The sequence below is a fragment of the Sorex fumeus genome, unplaced genomic scaffold (assembly GCF_029834395.1).
Source record: "Sorex fumeus unplaced genomic scaffold, SorFum_2.1 ptg000092l, whole genome shotgun sequence".
NCBI lineage: Eukaryota > Metazoa > Chordata > Mammalia > Eulipotyphla > Soricidae > Sorex > Sorex fumeus.
Window position 1 is genome coordinate 5609485 of NW_026606149.1, and position 19078 is coordinate 5628562.

At 45.2% G+C, this 19078-nt stretch overlaps 1 protein-coding gene across 1 annotated transcript in view; it reads left to right on the plus strand.

Annotated features, from left to right (window-relative positions):
- DOK6 (docking protein 6) overlaps positions 1 to 19078 on the plus strand; it is a 471351-nt gene that overhangs the window by 343315 nt on the left and 108958 nt on the right. Inside the window, exon 6 of the mRNA XM_056131510.1 lies at positions 14675 to 14813. Within this exon, the coding sequence (XP_055987485.1) occupies positions 14675 to 14813 (139 nt within the window). The remainder of the gene's footprint in view (positions 1 to 14674; positions 14814 to 19078) is intronic.

Genomic DNA, 19078 nt, shown 5'->3' on the forward strand with positions numbered 1-19078 from the left:
CTGTTTTCAAGCTGAGATATGCAGAAGAACCCCCAAGGGTGTCTATTTAAAAATCTATTCCGTCCCCGTCATCTGAAGTTTCCAGGAACCCCCAAAACAAAAATGGGGTCTGCCCGGTGTCAGACCAGCCGAGTAGAGCACTCAAAAAATCCCCCTTCTCTTCATCTCCTGCATCTCTCCAGACACTGCAAACATCTAATGCTGACTTTCCTCCTCTGGGTCTCACAAAGTCCCATGATGTGCTCAGGCTCCAGAAACTTCTGTTGTTGGGGAAATGCTGTCAATCCTGAGCAGGGATGTTGGGCAAGAAGGTTCTCAGATGCTGGGACTATGAACAGAGTCATTTAGTTTTGCAGTTCCTTGCTCTGACCTTCACTGTTTCCCACAAGATCCTGGCATATTACTGATTCGATTTGGTTTTGAAAGGCCACCACACAGCGGTGCTTCGGGCTGCCTCCTGCCTCTGTGCTCAGGGCTTTCTCCCAGCTCTGTGCTCAGGGATCAGTCCTGATGGCACTTATGTGACCTTCTGGGCTGGTAGGAGTCAAACCTGGGTTGGCTGGATGCAAAGCCAGCACTATCGCTGCAGCCCTGTCCTCGGGAGGCTGCCAGCCCTCTCCCTCCCTGGCAGGGGCAGGTGTTGGCATCATTTTCTCACCTCTGCTGCTTGTTGGTTTTCTCAGCATTTGACTCAGTGACCTTTCCCAAGCATCTTAATGATTTGCAGTTTTTTATGTGCTGTGCTCTCGCTCGCACCCCATGCTGTTTCTCGAGCTTCTTGGCGAGCACAGAGCTCCCTGAAAGCTGGCTTTTCTTAGCTAATTCATCGCCTGCTAAGTCAAGGTGAGCGGTCATGAGACAAAGGAGACCAGTGCTCTGCATCACTTGCCCGGGTGACCCTTCCCGCCATCGCGGGCCTCTGAAGTGGTGGAAATCCAGGTCGTGGAAGCCTCTTCAATCACACACCACCCTGCAGACCCGACATCTAAGAATATCTTTCAGGATCAGCTTCTTTCCTTGATTTTCTCACAAAGATGAGTCTCTGTGGTAATTAAATCCACTCAAACTAAGATAGTGAAGGCACCTTCAAATGGCCGTGGAGGTCAGGAACAAGAGAAAGGAGAGATTTTTCACCCATACATCCAAGGAGAGGTTGACGTCTCTGACCAAGGACTGTATTGGAGCAAATGAAAGTCTTCGCCGATTGGGGTTGGAGTGATAGCACAGTGGGTAGGGTGTTTGCCTTAGACGGCGGCTGATCCGGGTTCGATTCCCAGCATCCCATATGGTCCCCTGAGCACCACCAGAAGTAATTCCTGAGTGCAGAGCCAGGAGTTAGCCCCTGTGCATCGCCGGGTGTGACCCCCCCCCAAAAAAGAAAGTCTTCGCCGATTAGTGCCCAGTGATAAGGAAGTGAGGCTGTTCCTATTTCCACTTGTAAATAATTTTACAACAGTAGCTGACTTGGGAGTTTATAATAACACAGTTTCAGCTGATAAAGATTTTTTTACTTTTCATTAGCTACTTATCATGAACTCTGTCCTTCAGTGAGACTCAGGTAATTGTGGGTGGGAGCTTTTCAGTCTATGTTAGAAGGGGTTGAGGGTCACTCCCAGTGCTACTGGGTCAACTGGGCTGGACAGTTCAATGTTAGGGACAGCTCATGTGTGATGACAGGCCTACAAGGGCCACACTGTCATCTTGGTCGATCCAGTTGGTTTTGTCCGGTTTAGTTCTTTGCTTATTCACTGGTTTTTGAGGTTATGTGTTCAGGGGTTTAGCTCATAGTACCTAAATGTATGTTGCCACACAATACCCAGCACCAAAGTACCAGAAACCCTTCTCCACAGCTGACCAGATCCCTTATTCTTTGTTTCCATAACCCCATCCCATAACCTGTTCTGCACTTAAATTTCAAGGATTTTTTTTTAATTGGATGTAGTTTGGTCCCAGGCTTTGTATCCCACTGGGGTGAGATCATGTAATATTTGTCTTTCTTCTCCCCTTTATTTCACTGAGCATGAGGCCTTCCATTTCCATCCATGTTGTAGCAAGAGTTCATCTTTTCTTAAAGCTGTTGTATATCCCATTGTACAAACATACTACAACTTCTTTGTACACTATTTCTGGCTGGACGTGATTGTTTCCAAACCTTCCTATAGTAAAAAGCAGTGACTTCAGCGTAGGTGTGCATAAGTCACTTACAACAACCAGTTCTGTGTCTTTTGAGTAGATCTCTGGGATTGGAACAGCTCTATCACGTGATTAATCTAATTTTCACGTTTTGAGGAACCTCCAGAGTAGCTTCACTGAGGCCGAACTAGTTTGCCTTCCCAACAAGAGTAAATGCGGACTCAATTTTTCTCCGTAAGAAGTATCTGTGACTTACCATCTGACACCTTGTCATCATTTGTCATTTTCAGAAGACCCATCCTGGTGTCAAACTGGTTTCCTCCCTCTCATCCGTTTCATATAGTTTGGTGTTGAGGGTAAGACTGTGTTCTGCCTTGGTATTGAGATGACACACAGCAGTGCTCAGAGGCTACTCCCAACCTTGTTTGCAGTGGTTTTGCTCCAGGGATGAGACCTGTGCCTCGCACCTGCAGTCCCTTCCTTTGTTCTACCTCTCCAGTCCTTTACTTGAATCTAAACAGTAAAGGAACCTCAGATCCAAGCACCATTTGGTCTGTTCTGTCCCTATGGACATCTACTGAACAGTGAGTAGATTCAGTGGGAACTTTCACCCAGAACCCCTTAAAGTCCTTAAAGTCCTTAAAATTTTCCTTAAAATCCTCACATGCTCTCTTCTCCATCTACACTTCTCTGATGGCATTTGATGGCTGCCCTTAATCCAGACTTAAGCTTTGGGGTGTAAGAAGTGTAGCTTTGGCTCATGTATCTGGACACCAACTCATTTCCAGCCCTGCTGCTTCTGAATTTGTATCCAAATAGAGTGTGTCAGGACACACAACCCACCCGTTGCTTTCTCAGTCTCTGTTTCATTTCTCTTTCCTGAAGTGATGACCCAGAACCAGAAGGAATACTAGAAAAATATCAAGGGAGAGTGTGAGAGGTGTCAGTTACATGCCTGTGTAATCTCCTGTCCCTCCCTTGGCCCATCCCCAGAGTCTTTCTGCTCGGGGGAAAGGACAATCACACCTTAGTCTAATAATATTTTCCTTAACTTTTCACTTTTTACAAACTTACTCAAAGCAGCAAGCTTTGTGGATCTCAGCAGAAAGAGAAGCTAGAGCACTCTACCTAGTGAAGCAAAATTGGAAGCAGAGGAGAAACCACTCTTTTAAAATCCATCGTCTCCATTTTTCACACTCTGAGTCAGCCACATGATCTGGGCAACATTGGCGGTAATTGTGGTGGGTCCCATTTCTGTTCTCAAACCTTGGGAATTCAGCTGGCTTGGAGTTGTTCTGGCCAGAACAGAAGGCAAGAGATGGAGGCTGTATTTGGTCAGGCCTCTTAAGAGACACAGACTGAGGCTGTGGAGAGAGAAGAGAGACAGACTGAAGATTGAGAAAGAAAGAGGGAAGGCCCGAGGAGGAGTGGGTGGGAAGAGAGACAGAGAGGGGTGTGCATTGTTGATCATGGCATTGTTGATCACTGGCATATTTGATCATGGAAGATACCGCAGCCAGGCAAGCTGAGCAGCTGAGAGTGTTGATGGAGTAGATTCAAGCCTAAGTGCAGGAGAAGAATGATGCATTGGGTCAAAAATACTTTCGCTGATGGTGGAGAATGTGCACTGGTGGAAGGATGGGTGTTTGATCATTGTATGACTAGAACTCAAATATGAAAGCTTTGTAACTGTATCTCACGGTGATGCGATTAAAAAATATGACAGTGATTAATAAATTATCTGATAATAACCAAAACAATACTTTTGCTCATTGGCTTGAGCAATAGTGTAATAGGGAGGGCACTTGCCTTGCACACTGCCAACAAGATTTCAATCCTCAGCATTCCATATGGTTCCCTGAGCCTGCCAGGAATGATCCCTGAGCACAGAGTGAGAAGTTAGCCCTGAGCACTGCCAGCTGTGGCCCAGAACCAACCAAACACACACACACACACACACACACACACACACACACAATGTGTGTGTTTTTTGCCACAGAAGGCAAATTTTCTCTTCCCCTCTCTTTTGATATTCATATACATACCTACCCCTCCACATACAATGAGGACTAATACAATGCATTGATTAATGTTTATTTACTTATTTTCATTGTAAATATGAATGGCAAGCTATCCATTGTGTATTCGATATGCCAAAACCAGTAACTACAACTGGTCTCATTCACCTGACCCTGAAGGCTTCACCGACATGGCAGCACTGAGAAGGATGAGAAAGGAGAGACCGACAAAATCTCAAGGCCGAACTAGGCTGCCACAATGAAGGAAGACAAAAATGATCGTCTGTACTTTCAATGCACGTACGCTAGCATCAGATGCATCCATCGAGGACCTGATGGTACAAGCGTGAATGATCAAGTAGGACATCATTGGTCTGACCGAGACAAGAAGGCACGAATCTCACCATGCCATTTTCGACACTGGAGAAGAATTGTTCCTCGGAATATGTGATAAAAGAGGTGTTGGAGGCGTCGGTGACCTTGTCAACACAAACTTGGCCAAGAGCATTGATTCATTCGAATGCCTAACAACCCGAATCGGACGTTTACATTTGAATAGATGTGGCTCACTGCCTGCAGTTTCTATCTTCCTTGTCTACGCACCAACATCTCATTATGATGAAAGAGAAATCGAGAAGTTCTACATGGAGCTAGAGAAGTTCTATAAAGAAGACCACACCTTCTACAAGATCATTGTGGGTAATTTTAATGCCAAGATAGGACAGAGAAGATCAACTGAAGAACTTTACATCGGGACCCATGGCCTAGAATGGAACGAACAGGGTGAGAGACTGTCAGAGTTCATCATGTCGACCAAGACCATCCATGGTAACTCACAGTTCCAGAAGGCAGAATCTAAACGATGGACATGGGAGTCTCCCGGTGGACGATTCCACAACGAAATAGACCACATCATATTCAATCGACGGTTTTGCCTGACTGATGTCGCTGTTGTCCCAAAATTTCGAACGGGATCGGACCACCGTCTCCTTCGTGCAAAATTCTACTTCACAGAGCGGGGAGAAAGGGCTGCAAAGTTCAAAAAGGAAACTCCCAGAATGACCACCAACTGGGAACTCTTTGGTACTATTGCAGCAACATGGGAAGATGCCATTGTTGACAGTATTGACAAGGAATATGATCGACTGGTTCAGCACCTCCATGAATGTGCGAGGAACGCCAAGAGAGAGATAGCCACAAAAAATCGCCTATCTTCGAAAACTCTTGAGCTAATTCGCCAGCGTGGTTTGGCGCATGCCTCAGGCAACCGCAAGCTAACGTCCGAGCTCGCAAAGCAGTGCAGAGATGCGATCAAGGAAGACCTCAAAGAGAGAAGAGCAGAAGTACTGGCAGAAGCCGGGAAAAGTATTCGTAACGCCCGCCTGTCCTTCGCCAACTACAAGACCAAGATGACTGCCCTCCGACGTCCTGATGGATCCATCACATCCTCCAGAACGACAATGGAGAAGATTATCCATGACTTCTACTCAAATCTCTTCAATAGCCATGTCCACTTGCCGACATACCAAATTCCACAGGGTGGATATGTTCCCAACGTTCTCCCTTCCGAAATCCGACACGCCATTTCGTCGGTAAAGAAACAAACAGCACCCGGCCCAGACAAGGTCAGACCTGAACACCTGAAGAACCTGCCGTCAGTACTCATCAATACACTGGCTCGGCTCTTCACTCGCTACCTGTCTGAATGCAAGGTTCCGTCCCAATGGAAAACCAGCAGGACCGTACTACTGTTCAAGAAGGGAGACATCCATGACATTGGCAACTATCGCCCGATCTGCCTATTGTCTGTCATCTACAAGTTGTTCACTCGAGTCATCCTAAATAGGATTGGTAGAACACTAGATGAAGGACAACCATGCGAGCAAGCCGGGTTCTGCAAAGGATTCAGCACCATCGACCATATCCACACGATAACCAAGCTTACTGAGGTTTCTCGGGAGTTCAAGATGCCGCTCTGTTTAACGTTCATTGATTTAAAGAAGGCCTTTGATTCTGTTGAGACGGAAGCAGTCATTGAAGCCCTAGCCAATCAAGGCATTCAAGCCCAATACATCAGGATCCTCCGTGAGCTGTATTGCGGATTCACTACCAGGATCTCACCATTCTACAAAGAAGTGATCGTTGATGTCAAGAGAGGGGTGCGGCAGGGTGATACCATTTCACCGAAACTCTTCAGTGCCACCCTCGAGAACATCATGTGACGACTGGAATGGGAAGGAATGGGAGTGAAGATAGATGGTCGGCAACTACACCACCTCCGCTTTGCTGATGACATTGTTTTAATAACACCAAACATCAGCCAAGCGGCACAAATGCTGGCCGACTTTGACCGTGAGTGTGGAAAGGTAGGACTAGAGCTGAATCTTATGAAGACAATGTTTATGAGAAACAGCCTTGTTCCTGACGCCCCATTCGCTCTCAATGGAACGACCATCTCCGAATGCAACAGCTATGTGTACCTAGGTCGAGAGGTCAACATGCAACATGACAAATGACCTGGCACCCGAGCTGCGCAGGAGGAAGAGAGCGGCTTGGAACGCCTTCAAGAACGTCGAAGAAATAGCTAAGAGGATGAGGAACCTCCGGGTCCGGGCACATCTCTTTGATTCCACTGTTCTTCCTGCATTAACATATGCCTCAGAGACCTGGGCCCTACGCAAACAAGATGAGAACGCTATTCAGGTCTCCCAAAGAAGACTAGAAAGAGCTATGCTTGGAATATCACGTTTCGCTCAAATGAGAGAAAGAATCAGGAGTTCTGACATCCGTCGACGATCAAGAATCAGGGACGCTGTCTCATTTGCCAAGGTGTCGAAAATCAGATGGGCTGGTCACATAATGAGACTTAAAGACGACCGCTGGACTAGAGCTGTTACTGACTGGATTCCACGGGATGTCAAAAGACCGCGTGGCCGCCCACCTACCAGATGGTCAGACTTCTTCGTCAAGATCATGAACGATCGGTTTGAGGCCCTTCATGTTCCCGGAGCGAACAGATGCCATTGGGCTACACTAGCACGCGACAGGGACAAATGGAGACGTTACTAGCACCCACTCGAGCAAATCGACGACTAACGGGAAGTTAAGTGATTTAAGTGATTAAGTGATTCATTGTAAATATGATTTGCTTTAGTTTTGTTAGACGTTCCTAGAGTATCTGACACTTGATCAATCAGAAAGCAGCATTAATGAATGAATATAACTTAAAATAAATACATAATGAATATAAATGATTATAACTTTATTGTAAGTATAAATGAATTATAAATGAAGATAACTTAAAAGAAAGACTCGATGTAAAACAAGTATTAAACTTCTCCATTTTGGCTATAATTAAACACTACTCTGTAGTCCCTTGAGACACTGAAAGTATCTCTCACATAATTAAAAAATTACCTTAATTAACTCTATTTAGGGAATAAAGCGTCTAAAAGTGTAATTTTTAAACCCTGATTACATGTTCTTTTGCTCTGAGAGAATATAATGATCTCATTTTTAGGTGCCTCTCAAACTGGTGAGAAGAACCATAATTTGCTCTCATTATGTGAGTGAGTATTAGTAATTCTCATGTTAAACTGTGAAGATTCCAACTTGGCAGCCAAAGTCCCTTGAAACAGGAAGCAGGAATTCTAAAGACTGAACTTTAAGTTTATTCATTCCTTTTGTTCTTCCCTGGAAGAGTAGGGTTGAATATGTGTTGAAAGTTGTTTCAGATAATCCACTCACAGCACCCTTCAACAATCTTCAAATCAAACATGTGCATGAGCTGGGAAACAGAATGTTCCAGCAGCTTGGCTTCTCTGTCTGTGGATCAGCTTACCCCTAAGACGAGTTCAGAAAAACTACCCTTCAAAGCTTTGTTCTACTTTCTTTTTTGCCATCAGGAACTAAAGATTCAATGTCTCTCGGTGGTCATTTTATTGAATCTCTTCAAGTCATTTCTATCAACATACATTTGTGAACCTTGTTGGCATTGAGCCGAGGGATCAAGGAGCTTAAAATGTTTGTTTGGAAGGAACAGCCAATACTTTACAATGAAACCACCAGGAGATGCATAGGCAGATTGGATTTGAAAGGAACTGTAAACTATTTTGTGTTTTCCTCCATTAAATTGTCATACACTTGGGGTGTAAAAAAAAACATATAGTGCTGATACTGCCAGTAATTCATGATGGTGTGCTGAGGTCTTTGAATATCTAAGACAGTCTCTGACTAATGCTCCATATTCTCCTGCATCTGTGGGGTCAGCATGGCCACCACCTGTCTGCAAACCTTCGCTCACACAGGTTCTTCCCACATCCCAGGTGTGTGCAGGCGGGGAGTGCTGTACCCCAGGGATGCCGGGGGAGTAGAGGAAGCAGATGAGGAGTTCCGTGGTGGAAGGTCCCTTCCCAGGGTTTAATCTCCATAGCTCAGACACACCTGCCCGCCCTCAGCCCTGAACTGGAAACAGTGGGTTGGGAAAAAGAATGTTTCTTTTTATGTAGGAGTACTGATATTTATTCAGCCACTGATTAGCTGATTGAATTGGGCATGAACTCCACCTTACTTTTTTTTTTTTCATTTTTATAATCTTATTTATTGAACCACTTTGAGAGCAGTTACAAAGCTTTCAGATTTAAGTCTCAGTCATACAATGAAACACCTGTACCTTCACCAGTGCCCATCCTCCACCACCACAAACCCCAGTACACCCCCATCCCACACCCTCCCCCTACCTGTGGGACAGATGATTTCCACATTATTCTCTCTATATTTTGATCACATTCAATATTTCGACGCCAAACCCACCATTATTATTTGAGATTTTACCCCAACACTCAGATCTGCTGAAAAGGCAACAGTAGAAAATTTGTTTTCCGTTGCTGGTTTTTTTTTTTTATTTTTTATTCGCCCTCCCGTTGATCGTCGATTTGCTCGAGCGGGCCCAGTAACGTCTCCATTGGAGACTTTGTTGTTACTGTGTCTGGCATATCGAATACTCTCGGTAGCTTGCCGGGCTCTCCGAGAGGGGCGGAGGAATCGAACTTGGGTCGGCCATGTTGGCCGCGTGGAAGGCGAACGCCCTACCCGCTGTGCTATCGCTCCAGCCCCGAGTGGTCTAAGGCGCCAGACTCAAGCTCCGTTGCTGGTTATGAATAACATATGATGTTGCATGGCTGCAGTAGTGGCCGCGCAATTTTGAAATTCCGAAATTTTAACACTTAAATCTGGAGGGATTTCTGCCAAAGCCTGCTGTGTTCCGAGATTTGTTTCTGAGTCTCTGGGATCATGGCCGTTAAGGAGCTTGATCAGAAGCCAGAAAGGCTGTTCCTGGGTGGCAATCGGGGTCTCGTTGGGATGGGGAGGAAGGGACCGGCTCCACCCCCATCCCGTGAGGCCTCGTGAGGCCCAGCGTGTCTAGTCACTGAGGGCCCAAACCTGACTGTCCAGTGGCCTCTGGAGGATGGCGGCCACCAAGCCACCTAGGGGGAGCAGGCAGAGGGACAACTCACTTTCCCCCCTAAGGTGGCCCAGTGACTGTAACCACTGAGCCTCCTAGGGGGGATGCAGGCAAAGAATGAATTATTGAGCATAATAATTCTGCAGGTTTGAGTCCTTATTCGGAAGCATAGTAGTTTGGGAGAGCCCAGAAGTGTGGTGTAAGATGGCAACCCTGGCTTTTATCGGTAAGCCTTTGGTCACATTGGTTTCATCACACATGATTTCACTTTGAAGTTAAAACACAGAGCTGAGGACATACCAGTGATATGAAATGAGGATGTACTAGAATTTTGTTTTTGGTTTTGTTTGAGGGTGGACACCAGCAGAGCTTGGAGCTTATGCCTGGCTCTGTTCTCAGGGATCACTCCTTGTGTGCTTGAGGGATCGTATGGTGCTAGAAGTTTACTGTATGCAAGGAAAGTATATACTGTACTATTCCTCGGCCCGCTGAAGTTTTAAATAACAAGTGTCCCATGAGCTGAGCTCTGTCTCAGAAGTAGAGCACATGCCTTTCATGTGTGAGGTAATCACACTAGAAAAAAATGGCTGGTGTCTAAATCAGCTGTCTGTCACAGATTTAATAGCACACTTTCAGTATCTGTTTAACTCCCATCTGATCTGGTTCTATTTCGGGGCTTCCTATTCTGATGTTTTCATCTGTTTGTCATTTCCCTTGTAGTTTCTTAACCATAGTCAAAATTTTAACTACTTGAACTCATAGGAGGAAATTTTAGCCTTTTCATCACATTTTTAAAAAGTAAAATGCTAGCATTGTTAAATGACAATAAAGATTAAGCTGTTAACAGAAAGAAAGTGTTAATTAGTTTTAACCATTCTACAGAAAAGCTGTGCTTTTAAGAATTTCATTACTTTCTATAATTAAACATTAAATTTTAAATGCTGAATAAAAACACCACTGGGTGTTTAGGAGAGTGCTCTTGATCTACTCCCTCACTAAGAGTTTCAAATTTCTGTGTGCACGAAGGAAAATATTTAGCTATTTTATACACACACACACACACATACACACACACACACACACACACACAATATTTAAAAACTACAGTGAGGGAGATGGAGCAATAGCACAGAGGTTAGGGCATTTGTCTTGCATGCAGCCAAAATGGGTTCAATTCCCAGCATCCCATATGGTCCCCTGAGCACCACCAGGAGTAGTTCCTGAGTGCAGAGTCAGGAGTAACCCCTGTGCATTGCCGGGTGTGATCCAAAAGGAAAAGAAAAAAAAACTACAGTGAGAATGGGCAAGTTTGCTAGAAGCATACAAATTCATCTGCAGCAAATTCTACCTCAAGACACACTAAAGACTCTTTTCCCAATGTCCATCTACTTTTTCAAAGTTGAATGTTTCCTTCGCTTTTGACTCGGTGACTTTCTTTGCCATGCCGTTTGCGAGACGGGAATTTCGCGGCTGCCCCTTCCCACAAAGCTGAGTTGGAAGACCCCACTACGAGAGCAGGAGGGGCTCTTGCCCCCTGGATTTCCCACGTTGGTCTCTTTATGGAGACGCACCAGGCACTCAGGTTTCATGCAGTGACTCCATGCAGTTCCCCAAACTCACTCTTCCCTGAGGATCAGTACACACCAGGGAGAAAGCAAGCGGCACTGTGGCCTCAGGTGAACCTGAGTGCACGTTGCTATTGGCTAGAGGAGGAAAGCGGGAAAGAAGGTTCTTGGATCCTGAGGGCAGGAAATTTAAAAAAGCCTTTGGATGATACACAAAGTTTTTCGATTCAACTGAAGTGGAGGCTCCTTCATACTAGCACAGTGACTTATGGCCACACACCAGGCAGGGGCTGCCGAGCAGGGAAGATCTTCAGTCTGGATGCAGAAAGTGTTGACTGAGGCTGTCATGTGGTGCCCATGGCATCAGTCCGGCCTGTCAGCCTCCAGGCTGCAAAGAGTTCTTCACCAAGTCCAGTTGTCAGGACAAACTTCTCCAGTAAAATTAGTCAGGCAAGGCCACACACACACACACACACACACACAAACACACACACACAGACACCACATCAGACATACACACACATACACACACACACTGAGTCACTCACTCACTCAGCCTGGAGAGTCCCAAGGATCAGAGGTGACATTTCAGAAAACCAGCCATGGGATTGAGTAGGGTTCACACAACCCAAATTGAGGAATCAGTTTTCTATGCTGCTGACATCACTTCCTTAATGGGAAGAAAATGGAGTGATGGTTTCCTAGTCCATCGTGCAGGGTATAAAAGAGCAAAGTGCCATGACACCACAGTCATCTTCTGCTCATACCTGTGAACACTCTGCTTCCTCACAACTTCACAAGTCTCGGGCTGTGGACGCCTAGAGTCCTTCTTCCCGGGACCCCAGAGTCAGAAGCACCCGCTTCTGCCAGGAGGGATGAGAGTGACGACCGGCAGCACCCCCAAAACAGCGGCCTTAAGTCTTTTGCATCCTGTGATGGTATTGTAGGATGTTTCACACGAAATGTAAAGCAGCATCTCCACGAGTCACTGCTCCGTACCTCTGGGAATTTCTGCATCATTTCTGAATGCCGGAAGAGCCCTTCGAGCGTGCATGTTCCTTACTGTTTTATTTTAGATGAAAACATCTGTGTAGCATGGCGTCCTAAGGAAAATATGGATTTCTTACCTCAGAAGAGAAGACATTTTCCATTGTCTATATCAGTCGAGGGCCGTGGCGTGAGAGCAAGCTTGCAGTCTCTGGATTCTCCCTCCTCTGAGGCGTCAGTACTACTCAGGAATGTTCCTTTCCAGAAGGGGTGAGGCTGTGTGCCCTCTGCCTTTGCTCTTCCCCAGAGGGAAGGACTCTCCAGAGGGGGCTCACAGCTCCTGCCCTCCCAATATTCTGCAGCCTGCATCAGCTGGAAGCCTCGGTGAGGTCACCACTGTCACCTCTTCTGCCCTGGGGCTGGATTCTCTGGCTGGTGTCTCAGATCCCAAAGGCGTTTGCCCTCTCCCTGGAGTTCCTTCACCAGTGTGGGCCTACTCCCTCAAAACTACTTAAACAGCCAAGAATAAACTCCCAAGCTGCTCATGTTACCAGCCCAGTGGTCATGGTGAGCACAGGGAAATCTCAAGTGCTCATCCCAACGCCACTGACAAAGTCATCGTATGGGACTGGTTTTGATCAAGGATTCTGAGGTCACTGCAGATGACACTCATAGACTATAGAAGAAGCGCTTTAAGCATGTCTAAAGTGGCCTTCTCAGGTGTGCCCGGCCGGTGCCTTATTTCTCGTTCCAAGGGAGAAACTGGCAGTAGTATTTTGTATTTACAAAGGCTGGCACAGAAACCTTCCTGGAAACTTTCAGAAGCGTCTGCGGTGGACGAGTCTCCTGAGAAGTGTGAGAAGGGTTTGTCCCTTCCCTCTCAGTGGCCGAGCCTGAAATTCCAGCGGTGTCTTCAGACTGCGTCTTCATTATCTCGTTTCTGGAGGCGAACAAGCTGCCTTTTCCAGAAGGAGCCGAGTGCCCACTTCAAACACGAGGATGCATACGCCCACCTCCCCCACGTCCCTGCTGTCCTGCTGCCAGAGTTCTTTACTCCATGGTATCCACAAAGAAAGCTCATTCGTTTCACATTGTGGAAACTCTTCATTTTTTCCTCCAGACTTTCCATTTCACGCTGTGTGGATTTTATTAAGATCTCTTTCCCAGAAGCTAGAGCAAGCGCCATGGGGCCTTCCAGGAGAGCAGTCGGGGACGCTGGGAACCTGTCTTTGCTGCTCAAAACTCCTCAGAGATTCACAGACGAGGATCCCAAATCTCTTTGGTGTTGGAGAAATTCATTTGGACTCAGGATCCCTTCATGTCAGTCTTTTTGAGAGTGTCACTTGGTGCAGCCACACGGATGTCGGCCTCCAGGACGAGGGCACACGCTCCCTGATACCTCTGTTAGAACCGCCTATGGGAATTGAGTGCATCTCTCGCAAGGCCTCTGGTTGCTTTAAAAAGCCAGCTGAGACTATTCAAATATGCTTTTCATTTTATTTTTATTGGTCTTGGTTACTATAATGTACCGATAATCCTATTGCCTGTCAGTGATTTTGTTCCAATAGAAATAATTGTGTTTTAAATAGGTGATTACAAGTAAATACTTGAAAGAGAATTTATGTTATGCTTTTCCCTCTGCAATGGACCTAATAAGAATTTTTAATGTTATTTTGTGGGCTCATAAATGGCATAGTCATCAGTGTCTTGAAATCCACTGGGTAAAAACACAGTAATTAGGCAACCATTTCTCCAAGGTGGATATTTATAATTGCCTCATACTTCATGATGAAAATAGCAACTCACATTTTGGAACACATAAAGTGTGCCAAGGCTTCCAGTGAGAGCGTCTTTGAGATGATGTGCTGTTGACCATCGCTTGGTGGGGGAAGAAGGTGTGGGCACATTATTCAGCTTGCCAAGGGCACACTGGTAAGTGGAAGAATCAGAAAGTGACAAAGTCTTCTCATACTCAAACTCAGTCTCTTGCCAGGTTGATTTTGCTAGGTTGTACCAAGGTGAACTTAAGGACTCCTTGGTTGTGAGTAAAACTTCTGCCAATGTCTGCAAATCCATAATTTAAAAAATGTGTTGTCTTCTGCTTGTTCCTTCCTGCCAGGAGCATAAAATTGCTCTTTTATTCAACTCTGTTTACATTTCAAGAACTAGAAAGTTACAGGAGATAGTGCTATGTTATGTGAACTCCTAAAAGAAAGGAACAATTTGCTTTTGTCCTTTAAATACTGGTAAGCCATGAGCTGATCACCAGAATCATGCTTAATTAGTCCCACTAGAGAAGACCGTGCACACATCGACTAAAATTCCACCTATGCATGTTTTTTATACCCCGAGTTCTGTTTTCAGATGCCGTTTGGAGACGCCTGGGTGGGTGGGTTGCTTGCTTCTCTGGCTCCTGGGAGCATCCCGGAGGAGGGTGACCCAGGGCAAGGTCATCATTGACGTGAACCCATGAAGACCCATGTCTCTCCCTGTCTCTATTCTCACAGAATGTGTGACACAGGAGAAGGACTATTCACTTTTCAAACAAGGGAAGGAGAAATGATCTATCAGAAGGTCCATTCCGCGACTCTGGCCATAGCTGAGCAGCATGAGAGAGTAATGCTAGAAATGGAGCAGAAGGCCCGGGTAAGGCCCCTTCCTAACTAACAGCTTGCAAATGACTGTCACTGAGGTCTGCTGCACATCGTGCGTCTGTGGGTCTGTCGTGTCAGTGTTCAATCCCTCCCCCCCCCCCAACCAGAACTGAGTCCTCCCCAGGTACTGAATCTCTATGCTCCGGTTCCCTAGTCAGTGCATGCCAGAAAGAAGGATTCGCAGATATGTTTGTGTCTCTGCACTGTGGGAATCCACCGGTGACCGGTCGCCACCATTATCACTCCTCCTCCCCAAAGTGTGGGGTGACTAGAATGCTTAGTGGTACTGCTCTGCAGATCCAAAATAATTGTAAAAATGAACCCTCTACCAGGAAGGGTACCAGTTTCCTCCAGGAGCAGCCACAAAGCAGTGATCATGGTCAGGGTTGTGGGGGTTCCGGGGTAGGGGGGGGTCATAACGTTTTCAGGGTAGACTTCAAACTGATCCTAAAATGATCGTTGCAGGCACCATTCTGTTTCCTGTCCTGAACTCTGCCCAGTTTTAGGGACAAACTGAGAACTATTTTTTTTGTTTTGGTAAATAATCAGGAAGTAAATCTTACAACTGAAGAAATGATAAGCTTTATATTTACTTCAGAAGAAAGCAGTGGGATGACTGGGCAAGAAACATACGAGGCAAGTGGGACTTGTTTAAAGATCACCCCGTTCAAATTGAGATTTAGAAAGAAGCATTAGATTTCATTTTGAGAAGGCAGATGGCACTTTGGTATTGGGAGATCTATAACAAGAAAAATACTCCTAGTTCTATTCCAGTTGAAAATCTACAATGTTTGAGGTTCCGGGTGATGATAAGGCAAAGGACTAACAGTGCCTGCCTTGCCTATATTTCCAGCCTGACTTTGCCCCAGTGTACCCCCAGACATAGCCCTTGTGACCCCTAAGTACTACTTAAGTACCCCTAGGTACTATATTACATTTACTTGGGAGGCCCAAAAGAAAATAAAATGAACTAAAACATTTCATATCTAGTATTATATTCATTTTAGTTTTTTAATTCTCAAGTACCTAGAATTTAAATATAAAACGAGTGTGTCATTTGTAAGTAAACTAAGGAGTAATTTGACAAATGAGCTTGTTACTCTCAATACAGTTCTACTTTTCTCAATCCTGTGCATATTTTTGTTACACTTCTCCGGTGTATGGTTTCAAGACTCTTCATAATACTAAGGCTGACAAACTTATTTTGGCCATTTGGCCTTTCCTGGGAGTTATTGAATATCTTGAGGATGACTAGGATTATTAATGTGAGACCGTGGGATTAACAGAAGCATTAGGAGGAAGTGGTTGTGACTCTTCTGAAAGATTTGGGTTAAATATAAGCCATTGTAACAGTGATCTAATTAATATGATATTTTTAGTCATTAAATCAGATTTTAAAAAAGTAACTACCAAGTTACTTCAGGATCCTGCATTATCAGTTCACATTTGAAATCTGCTGGTCTCCACTTGCCACCTGACCAAACAATTGTGATGCTACCTGCTATTAGTTTATAATTAGAGTTCCTCTTAAACTTTTTAAGGTTGTTTAAAATATATTTTAATGAAGGAAATGTCAAGGTCTCTTTCATGCAGCCGTAATATAGGCAAGCTCTGTCCTGGATTCTCAGCCCGGTTCTACCACTTACTTTTTTATAACCTTGGGCAAGTGATTCAAGCTCTAACTGTCTTATTTCTCTCTCTCAGTAAAATGAGGATATAGCAGTTGTACATGTGTGATTGTCACATGGTATCTGGATATTGATCACAAAGTGTCCTGGGCATACCTGGCACATAGTAGGTGCCGTGAAAGTTGTGGTAGCGAGACAGCCACCTTTCCAAGGGAATGATGTTGCCTAAATGCAATACTCACAATATTTGTCATGGCACAAACTTTTGTCACCCATCGCAGATAAGGAGTATCTTCCAAAACCTTTTGTGTAAACACAAAAAGAGCGGGCAAAGGGACAGCAGCAGCCTATCTCTCCCACCGCCCGCGTTCGGTAGTCTCAGGCCGTTTCCCCACTCCAGGGAGGCCGATGGCGATGGGCAGGTGAAGGAAGGAAATGAGGACCAGGCTGGATGGTCTTCGTAGCAGTTTATTACAAGGAAGAAACTTATGTCATGGAGGGCCCAGGATCTCTCAAGCACGTTTTCTTGTTCTCTCAGCTTCTGTCCCCATTCTCTCAGACCCGTCTCTTTGGTTCTCTCAGCCCTGAATTCCCAGGTTCTCTAAAGCACGTGTAATCTAGAGAACCCTGAAAATATCCTTATATAGATCATGGTACCTCTAAAGGGCCCAATACAGTGATGTCATCAAAAGGAGTTACAGAAAGAACATTGAGGCGGCAAAACATAGATTGTTTCTTTACATCTGCAGGCCAGTAATCTTGGCCTCCGGAAAGAAGACACAAAACCAAGACTGAAACCTTTCTTGGGCTAGAAGCACTTGGATTTGCATCCCAAAGACTAGTCTGCTAGAGGTTGGAATCTACACCCCAAAGAAAAGTACCTGAGCTTTGCATCCCAAAGACTAGGCTGGCTAGAGCTGGGAATCTACATCCCAAAGATCAGGCCTGGCTAGCACCTAAGATATCTGTGAGAAAAGGGAAACTGCCTCTTACAGTATACTGAAATTATTTACTGAAGGCAGTTTGAAGGGGAGAAATGTTCAGCCTCATCCAAACTAGTCAGGACACATGGGAAAGTTGCTTCTAGGACAGATTCTCATTTAGTAGATCAACCCACCTTAGAATGGAATCTCCTCGGTGTTCTCCTCTCCTTGTCCAACAAATGTATAAGCATACATAATATAAAATCATTTTGTATGGACACAGTAAGAAATATGTTAAGCTTATAGAATTGCTCTCCTAGGGCCATCTCAATCTCAGACTACAGTGCTCAGGCCAGATAGTCTTTCCTATCCCTAGCAGGGTCCTAGCCTCATCGTTACTTTTGGTTCATGACAGCATTTGTCTATGATCAAACTCTTAACTTATAGTTAAGAATCATGGCACTTTGGCCTGGCCTATTTCGATGCCAGGGTAGCTCACAGCTTGCCCTGGGTCCATTCAGTCCCTCGTCAGGACCCGGGGTGCTAGGAACTAAGGGCAACTGAGGCGTAAGTCGAGAAAGCAGATGCCCGGGAGTGACTAATATTCAAAGCCAATTAAGTCCTAAGATACAAAGCATAATATTAGCTGTCTTCCTGAATCTATACAAAAAGGACATTGCATTAAACTATTCAAATGACACAAGGAGAGGAGAAAAGCAATATTAACTTACAAGTTCAGTGTCCTAGAAGGATTCGACCTTACAAATTAACAGATTCTGATTAGGGGAAAAGCTGATTAACTGGTTAGGGAAGAGAGGGTAGAAGTGGTTACAGATAAGCAAAGTAATGAGAATGACTCGGGAGCACTGTGATGGGTGTAACCTGATAAACCTAAGCCCCTTGTATTCCAACAACCTTTCAAGTATGTCTAGTAGTCTTTGCCTAAAAATGCAAACAAAAATTGAGAAACAGATTTCAATTGACATTTGTTGTTTTGTGTCTCTCCTGCCGTGGGCCAGTGGGGAGCCAGACTAGGAAGTGGACTCAAGCAGTGGCTATGAAAGGTCAGATCCGTCCATCTGTGTACTAAGGTCTCAGGCATATTAAAGCTGGTTGGGAGGCGGGGGTCACTGTGGGCCTTGAGGCCTCATAGGAAGATGGGAGGGAGAACAGGAGAGTTAAAGAGCAGGTCAGTGCAGCTCAGCGAAGACCCCCAAAGTCTCAAGAAACCAAAATATATCACACTACACTCTTGGAGGGTGCATATAAGTGGAGCATTGAGTTTCAAATTTGCATGCTTTTCTCAGTAGTGAGGGCTGGAGTGATAGCACAGCAAGTAGGGTGTTTGCCTTGCATGCAACAGACCCGGGTTTGATTCCCATCATCCCATGTGGTTCCCCCGAGCACCGCCAGGAATAATTCCTGAGTGCATGAGCCAGGAGTAACCCCTGTGCATCATCGAGTATGACCCAAAAGCAAAACAAACAAACAAAAAAGACTAGGGAAAGTGTTCCCTGTGTGTTCATAGTATGTGGATTAGTGTTGCTTAGTCAAGGGCCTCTGCCTTCATTGCTGTTCCAGTGTCCCTCATTCTAGGAACCGAAGCAAACATTTCCACATTCCCAAGACATCACATTTTCATCATCAGGGAATCTCTCCGATAGGCACAACTCTTTAAAACAGAAGATCCAAGTGTAAACTATTAT